The 8,909-nt window shown below is 38.2% G+C and overlaps 1 protein-coding gene across 1 annotated transcript; it reads right to left on the bottom strand.

Moving 5' to 3' along the window:
* Positions 1-6,691: 6,691 nt before the first annotated feature.
* Positions 6,692-7,633, bottom strand: LOC308565160 (olfactory receptor 52H1-like; the record flags this gene model as incomplete). The annotated part of the gene is made up of 1 exon (XM_081153973.1): positions 6,692-7,633. The coding sequence occupies one exon, from the start codon at positions 7,631-7,633 to the stop codon at positions 6,692-6,694; it is 942 nt and encodes a 313-aa protein (XP_081010099.1).
* Between the last annotated feature and the right edge of the window lie 1,276 nt (positions 7,634-8,909).

Genomic DNA, 8,909 nt, shown 5'->3' with positions numbered 1-8,909 from the left:
CAAGTAATAAAGTATGGTAATATCTATAGTAAGGTAGATAATGGCAGCCTGCATTAGTGTAGCAGAAGAAATTTCATAAATCGACTTCAGAGATGTAAGAAGACAGAATTGGTAGGATTTTGTCAATCAAAAGAGGGATTATGAAAGGAAGAATAGCAATAGGTGTTGAATCAGCAAACTCTTCAATCTTCATGAACTTTAAGCCAATTTGTTCTGTTCTGTTTTGCTTCTATTTTGTTTCCTGATTTTGGAAAATAATTTTAAAGAAAGAATACTCAAAATATGCCTATTTGTTTACTATCTACTAAAGTAAGCAAATGAACATTAACTTGAAGACACATTACCTGGTGGTATGAATAGAACCATATCTATAGATCTCTTGCTAGTATACCTCATAGCTGAAGAATTTGCATACAACTCAAGGTTCTTTATCTAACCAGACCCCATGTCATTATTAACACCATTATTAGCATATAGTATCTAGATGCCACTTCAAAGACATTTAATGATTTCCTTCGTTCAATCTTAAACAAGTATTATATTAACTAACACCAGACCCCAGATGAGAATAAGTGGCAGAGGCCACATGGTCCTTTCCCATGTTGAAAGCAAGATAACTTTAGTGCACCAAATATGTCATCTCCAATTTGACCTTCAGCTTCTGGGAATCCTTTTGTTTGAATTCTTTTCCACTTGCATTTGATTTTGACTGTTTCTTCAGGTTATTTCATTTCTCTCTTCCTCTAGCTAACTTCCCTTTATCTCCAGTACACCCCAAGCTTTCCTAAACAATGTCGAAATTAGGTAATGTTTCCAGGCACACTCCTGACACTCTACATTATGCAATCAGAGTGCTTACCACACTATATTTATTTTTATTTACTTAACTTTCTCACTTAATAAATGGTAAATGGTAAGAGGAAAGGTGTCAAGTTTGCTTATTTTATTGTTCTATTCCTAGAACAGTGTCTGCTTCAAATTGTCCAATAAATACTTGTTGAATAAATGAGTGACAGAGAGTCCGTTGGACTTCTCACTGATTAATTTGATTATCCAAATAGTATTGTGAAGACAATTTACTCATGTTCCTTATCCTACCATTAAACTACCCCTCCCTTAATCTGGTGCCCTCACAGCCTGCCATAATAACACAAGATAGGCTGCTATCCTTCAACTCTGGAAAATGGAAGATCTGGAAAAGCATGAAAACTTGTTTCCCATATTTAAATACTTCCAAACTAGATGAAGATGCCCCACCAAACAAACCTAGGAAATCCAGAGACACTAGACATTCCTGAAAAATGTTCTGGAAGAAAGGACAAAGCTAGATGTGAGAAAATGAGTGGCACCTTCCTCACTCACCTTCAAAGTTCTATATACAACAAAAAGGCTCATGGCTTCACATCACCATTCTTTGTTGAAACTTCTCAGTTGTTTCTCACTGTACATTCTCTTTCATCTTCTAGCACTGTCTCTATCTTTGATTACAGAATCCTGAATAGGATTTTTGTCTTTAACAGGCATTCTACTCCCATCTTATTTGCTGGTCTCTGATTGATTGCTGAGCATATTTCTCCTTTCACCAAAGACTGGGAATATTGTAATAACATGTTCTATATCTCTACATGTTTCATCTTCCCCAGAACTAAACACAGGATTGGTCCTTCAGTAATATCTTGATCATGAAGCATGGTAGCCCACACACTGCACTTATTTCTTCTTTTTTAAATGTTAAGTGTCTTTGTGAAGATCTCTCCTCTGCCCCTTTTAGGGAAAAAAATAGCCATTGTTTGTCCATGGGTCACAGAAGGACTGTTGTAAGACCCAATCCAGAAAGCAACTGTTTATCTTCCTTATGTATTTGTGCTTCTCCAAGGTTGTGGAGGTTGAGTGGATATCTTAGTGCTTGCCCCTATCATCCCAAAAGAACAACAGGACACTCATTCATAAATGCACTCACAAATTCAAACCCATGTTTACACATATAAGATAACCCGAAATTCTCAGAGGTGGCAAAACAAATTTTAATCTCCAGATTGCTAGCTGAGTCTGGTATAGCTAATCTTAAATTAATCTTTAATTTTTTGTTTTACATCATTAGCATTTGCAAAATTAAGCTCCTAATAGACACAGGATCTATATTCAAAGTTCTAGTCTTGGCCTTTCCAATTTCCTGGAGCCCACTTTCTTCTCACCTCCCTTTCTCTTCTCCACCAGATCCATTTCTCATCAGCTCCACTCCCTATTCACTTTAGTCTTTAAGAGTTGTATGTTGCTCACCACCCGCATGTACCTTGGAGGTCCTGGTCCTGGAAATGTTTTGTAAAGACAGGGTAAGGACCAGAGAGTGTAGAAATACAGCAGGCAAAAAGCAGATCAAAGAACAAAAGAAACAGTCCTAGGGTCAGTAAGGACAGATGCAGGAACAAAAATGACAGACATAGGATCATGCTCACAGTAGGGAAGAGCAAACATAGAGCCAGGCGTGGAGTGGAAATGTAGTTCCCTTGTTTTCTCTAGGGATTTGAGACAAGTTAGAACAGAGGACCTCTGAACCAGAGGGACCCATGGGCTTCAGGTCCCATGATCCCAAGTCAGTCTAGGACATGAGCAAGGATTCAACCAATTAACATTTTCCCAGTTTAGGAACTGACACCTCCACTCATATTAGTGGTGGCTTGGGAACTGTGGAATCCAGGATGGTAGCATACTTGAGTGTCAACAGGGTCTTGATATGGCTTGATCAGTAATTTGATTTTTACAAAAACAAACTCTGGCAAGAATCAGCTCTACCATATCTCCAGGTATGGTATAGAGCTCTTAAAACTTCTGTGCAGACGGTTTTATTTTCTTCTGAATTCCTGGCAGAGCTTATTTTATAGTGAATAATTAACGAATGTCTGTGGAATGAAATGAATCTGCTTTTAACCTTAGATAACAAAAGTTCGGAGACATTTCTCACTGTCACTGCCACTTCCCCCCTTCAGGTGTGAAAAGGCCTTTCTTTTCAGATCCTTATTTCTATGTTCAGTCTTGTTTGGCAGTTCTCTTCATCTTTCTTCCATGGTGAATCGTCACTAATTTTGTGTTCAGTCCATTACTTAGAATACAGGCTAGTAACTTATTTGTGTGGGGCAAATCTCTAACAAAAAGTACATGCAGGTCTGAAAACCATAGATAGTCTGCCTGGGTACAGTATCATCCATTCAACAGGAAAACCCTTGATACAACCTTTTATTGGTTTAATGAAAAAGTCTGTTTTCAATGCCTGGTGACCAAATATCTGGGATTTATCCTTTGTTTTACTCATCTCTTCCTCTGTGCTCTAAAAAAAAGTACTTAACTGCTTTTGAAAATCAATTTCTGTATTTATGAAAAGGGAATAATAACTTGGAAGCATTTAATTTAAAGAAGAACTCTGAGGAATGAGTGGTGAAACAACTATTAACTTACTGTAGAGAAAATAAGACCCTAGGACTCTCCATAATTTTCTCTCTGGTTAAATAGACTTACAAATCCAGGTAGCTTCCCATCATGTAAAAGAGATATTTTATTGATTAATTAAAAGTCATATGTTTCAATTCTTACAATCAGAAAATATTTATCGCATGCTTATTATGAATCAGGAGCTTTGCAGGTGACAGGAATGCAATGGCAGACAAGGCAGACAGTAACCTGGCCTTTGATGGCATAAGAAAGGGAATAAACAACTACGTATACAAGCAATCATCTAATTAAAGTTGTGATAAGTCCTGAAATAAAATAGTACACTGTGTAATGAGAATGTATGTAGGAGATACTAATCCATATACAGGATGAAAGAAGAAATATATGAGGCAGGATTGTTATTTGAAGCTTAAATAACAATTGCCAAGCAAAAAATAAAGAGAGGGCAATTGTGGAAGAGACAAAAAATTTTTTTGATGCATTTGAGAAATTGAAACTAGGCAAGTATAGTGTCATTAACAGCAGTATCAGTCAGCCCTGTGGGGTCATTTTCTCCAAATTCCCACAAATACAAAGGTAACTTCATTAAGATTCCTGGGATATTTTTTTCAACTAAGTATGTAGAATAGACAGTTGAGTTTAGGACAAGTTTAGTTTAGGATAAATAAGACAATGACAAAAATAATATACTAGGGAATCTAAGCTGGATAGAGAAAGAAGAAAGAAAAAAGTTAAAGATGGCATGGAGGAAAGGGTTTCTGAGGAAGGTTGAATATGCCTGAAACCTTTTTGGGAACGTGGTGTGCCAGGTATTTTCATAAGACAGGGTATAAGAATATGCCTAGGACTAAGTTTGCACTTTAAGGAACTCACAATATAGGTGTAGATGGATAAATCCATAAGCAGATATGTATAGAATTATTAGAAGAGTGGCATGAGTAAAGCAGTACCTGCATGTGTATCTCCTGAACTGCCTAAAGTTATCACAGACATTAAAGAAAATGTCCACACACACAGCATCTTATCTCATGATGCAAATTTTACTCTTCATATCTTGTTACCTGATGTCTAGTAGGCTCTGACTCTCAGTGACCCTATGAATGAGAGAACAGCTGCATCTTAGGAGTTTCAAGGTGAGAAAGATGAAGAAGAAGGAGAAAAGAAGATGCAGCAGTGGTTTACCATTGCCTTCGGCTGCAGAGGGTGTGGGTCTAACCCACATGTGTTTGGGTCCCTGGAGTTGCACGTCACCAAACGCCTACAAAATATAAGTGCACTTTATTTCTTACTTCCAAGTAATTTAATGTGTTCACTTTGATTAAAAGTATGGCTTCTTTCCAGTGGAGACTTTAGGAAATAGTTGTTTTTATCTTGGGATAGTGTCTTAAGAGAAACATAGATGGCTTCCGCCTAACTAAACCCAATATATACTCTACCCACACCAAGTTTTATTTTTTGTAAAGTAACAAGACACTTAGTAAGACAACACAAAAAAGAATATGACTTTGCCATTACTTGCTCAAAGAGTCAGGGGAGTGCAAATGAAGTGAAAATAACATAAATGAATTGTAAATAAATGTAAATTAAGTGCAAGGCTCTGGGTCTCATGGAAGATTGTACTTTTGATTTGTCCTCCATTCCCTGCAGTGATCCTAAGAACAGTACTTATGTACGATCTTGAAAACAATGAAATTATTGAAGAATTTCAAGGCACAAAGTGACAAATCCTGTAAATTGTAAAATGATCACTCTGGCTTTTATAGAGTGAGTAGATTGAATGGAGCAGGGTTGAACTCCTTTAAAAAGATGACTTTCAAATGCTCTCCTAGAGACTTTTTTTTTTTTTAAATATATCTTTATTGATTTCAGAGAGAGGACAAGAGGAGAGAGAGAGAGAGAAACATCAATGATGAGAGAGTAATTGATGCAACACGGGCATGTGCCCTGACTGAGAATCGAACCCTGATGGCCTGGATCCTAGGTCGATGCTCAACTGCTGAGCCACGCCCAGCAGGGCTCCTAGAGACTTTTAATAGATAAGGGCCCAGACAAGCTTTGGTGGCCACGATAAAGCTGAAAATGGGATATATTTATCTACTGGGATGACTTATAAGCACCTCAGAATCAAATATTTAACTCAAATATTGAGTTAATTTTGTTAGAGGGTGACATAGGATAAATCAAGGAGAAGCCACAGGTTTCTGGCTTTGAAATTCATGTTTGTGGTGGTGCCACTTACCTTAAAGGAAGATGGAGAAGGAAGGTCACTTTTTATGAAGAAAGTTAGTGTGTTTCCAGGTCAGTTTTAGAGAAATTAAGTTTGAAAGCTTTGTGAGCCATTCAAGTGAGTAAATATTCAGGAGGCAAATCGATAAAGCATTCAGAATCAGGCAAACCTAGTTTTAGATCCTGAATCTACTAATTGTCTCTCTGTAATCTTTATGTTTCAGTTTCCTCACCTGTGAAATGAATTTACTAACATTGCCCTCTCATAATTATTTTAATAAGATATATTAATACTTGCAAAATATGGACCAAAGGTAATAAAACTTTCCTTGGAGCATGCAACTGAAAAAATATACAAAAGATAATCAACTCTAAGTAATCTGAGATGGGTAGGAGAGAAGTAAAGCATGTAAAGGACACAGGAGGAAAAGTTAATAATGCATAGAATCAGGCCTGAATTGTGAAGCAGTAAGTTTGATAGTTGCAGTAGAGAGAATTGACAGCTAGTTAAATAGGAAAGGCAAGAGGCTTTTCCTTTAATTCAGAAGCTGAGAAACACAGGGATGAGCTGCATGTTAGGAAATATCTAACCTTCAAATGTCCCAAAATCAGCAATAGGAAAAATGTAAACCTTAGTCTTAGTGCTCTTCTAAACCCATCTTCACCTTCTCTATACAAATGGGAAGAAAACTAAACCAAGGAAACCCTTGATTTTCTACAAGTCTCAAAGATTTCCTTTCTCCCATCTTACTCCTGCCTATATTTTGCACATGGGTAGAACTCTAAAATTTCAAATTAATAAGAGTTACAGCTCTATTTTTATTTATTTTTAATTGTGTCATTTAAAAAAATTATTTTTATTGTTGAGTATTACAGACGTCCCCCATTTTCTCTCTTTTGCCCCCCCCCATCTGGCTCCCACCCCACCCCAGGCCTTTTTTTTTTATGTCTTTCTATGTTATATAAAATTTCACCTAATCAATTTTACCTAAATTTTGCCTTCAGTGGCCTTCCCCACTCATTGTGTTTTCTTCAAAGAGAAAAGGAGAATAAATTTGTCCTGAATCTGCTTGGTCTTCACTCCATAAACAACAGGATTTAGAGCAGGAGGAATGGCCACATAGAGATTGGCAAATAAGATGAGCATGTTTCGAGGGACACTGTGCCCAAAGCGATGAGCAAGGATGGAGAAGAAGGCAGGTGTATAAAACATGAGGATAACACAGACATGAGAGCCACAGGTGCTGAGGGCCTTTTGGCGGGCACCCTGGGATGAGAGGTGAAAGACAGCACAGAGGATGAAGGTATAGGAAACAGCAATAAAGATCACATCTGAGATAACAGTCATGAGAGGCACAGCAAATCCGTACCAGATGTTGATTGAGATATCAGCAGAGGAAAGCCGAGCAACCCCTATATGCTCACAGTATGTGTGTGGGATGATACGTGTTCTGCAGAAGGGTAACCTTTTCAGCAGAAAAACATCTGGCAGGATGACAAAGAAGCTCCTCACAACAATGCTCACCACAAGCTTGAGGATCACCTGCGGAGTCAGGATTGTGGTGTATCTCAAGGGGAAGCAGATGGCCACATAGCGATCAAATGCCATGGCCAATAGAATGGCTGAGTCCACCACGAAGCTGAAGTGGAGGAAGAACATCTGGGTAAGACAGCCAGAGAAGGTTATTTCCTGGGAGCCAAGCCAGAGGTTACTGAGTAGTTTGGGCACTGTGGCAGTGGACAAGACAAGGTCTGTGGTAGCCAGCATAGAGAGGAAGAAAAACATGGGTTCGTGGAGGCTGTGCTCAACTGCAATGAGGCGGATGAGGGTGCAGTTGCCCACAATAGCCACAACATAGATGACACAAAAGGGAATCCCGATCCACATGTGGAACTTCTCCAGGCCGGGGATTCCAACAAGGATAAAAGAACTAGGGTTGTAACAGCTCAAGTTGTACATGGTCTCTTCAGTCTGGGACCCGCTGGTTTCTCAGCCCTGAGGAGAAATCAGCTGTCAGAATGGGCTATGAAGGACAACTCCACTCTGCTGCTGCACATGGTTGAGGACTGCAGCTGTCACATTCAGGGATCCTACATGAGAAGTACCTCCTGTCCCTTACAAGAGTTGGCTCCTATAGAATTGACTTGTTATTGCCCTCTTTTATTTACCATTAGCACTTCATTTATTGATATATATTTTCAATAAACCATAGGAAATGGTTATTTTTGTAGGTGAGCAATTTCATGTAATTAAACCTAAATAACTGTCTCCCTTTCTTAAAGTAGATTATGTAGAATAGGCCCAGGTTCAAATGGAAAAAATATATGTATGAAGAGAAGAAAGACGTGTGTGTGAGGGAAGGAAAGAGAGAGAGGAGAAAGAGACTAAACGTATTAAATGGGAGAGTAGCTGACCTTTATAGAGGAAATATTATGTTTCAGACAATGGATTTGATAAAAAATAAGCTGAAGAGTTTCAATAAAGCAGTAGAAAAAAAAAAAAAGAATGAAAAGGGAAGGAAAACAAACGACAGATTCCAGTGCTGTGGGTGATGTTGGAGCTTTTTTCACATGTTATTAAAATATTAGGATAGATGCTTCAGATTAGGATAGATGCTTACTGGGATGTGAATATTAGAGAATGCATCTACCACAAAAGGCACAGGGACAAGAGAGCAGCATTCCCCTGACTCAGGCAGAGAGCAGTGAGCTCAGAAGATGATTTATGGCTTCAGAGACAATGCCCTCAACCTTGGAGGATTTCTGTTCCTTAGCATTAGTAGGGGAGATAGCTCTACCCATTAGTCATATTGGCAATGCCTCCATAACAGATATTAGCCAGTGTGACCTTGCTTAGACAAAGTCAAACAGAGCAGATCCCCATCTTGTAGAGAAGAAATAAAGAATAATTAAGTTTTGCCCCAATGTTTTCATTTGTAGTCTGTAGTACTTGCAACTCATCTTTGGGAATCTCTAGCTTTGCACTAAATAGAACCTACCTTTGGAGATGACTTTTGCATTGAAAATATTCTTTGAGATTTAACTCCATTGTGTGGTCTACTTTATAAGTACTTTTGAGAAGGGGATGGATAATGGTGATACTAGGGAGAGAAAAAATGGAGAATTCCTTGGACCAGTTTTGGAGAGGTTTAGCTCTTACTCTCTCCAACAAATTTACAAAGTCATCAAAAAGTCTTTACGAAAAGGAAGTAGATTTTGTGGATAAGTCATAACAG

The sequence above is a fragment of the Miniopterus schreibersii genome, assembly GCF_964146895.1.
Source record: "Miniopterus schreibersii genome assembly, chromosome: 12".
In the NCBI taxonomy this organism is placed as follows: domain Eukaryota; kingdom Metazoa; phylum Chordata; class Mammalia; order Chiroptera; family Miniopteridae; genus Miniopterus; species Miniopterus schreibersii.
The sequence above is the reverse complement of the archived record's forward strand: the minus strand, read 5'-3'. Positions and strand labels throughout refer to the sequence as shown.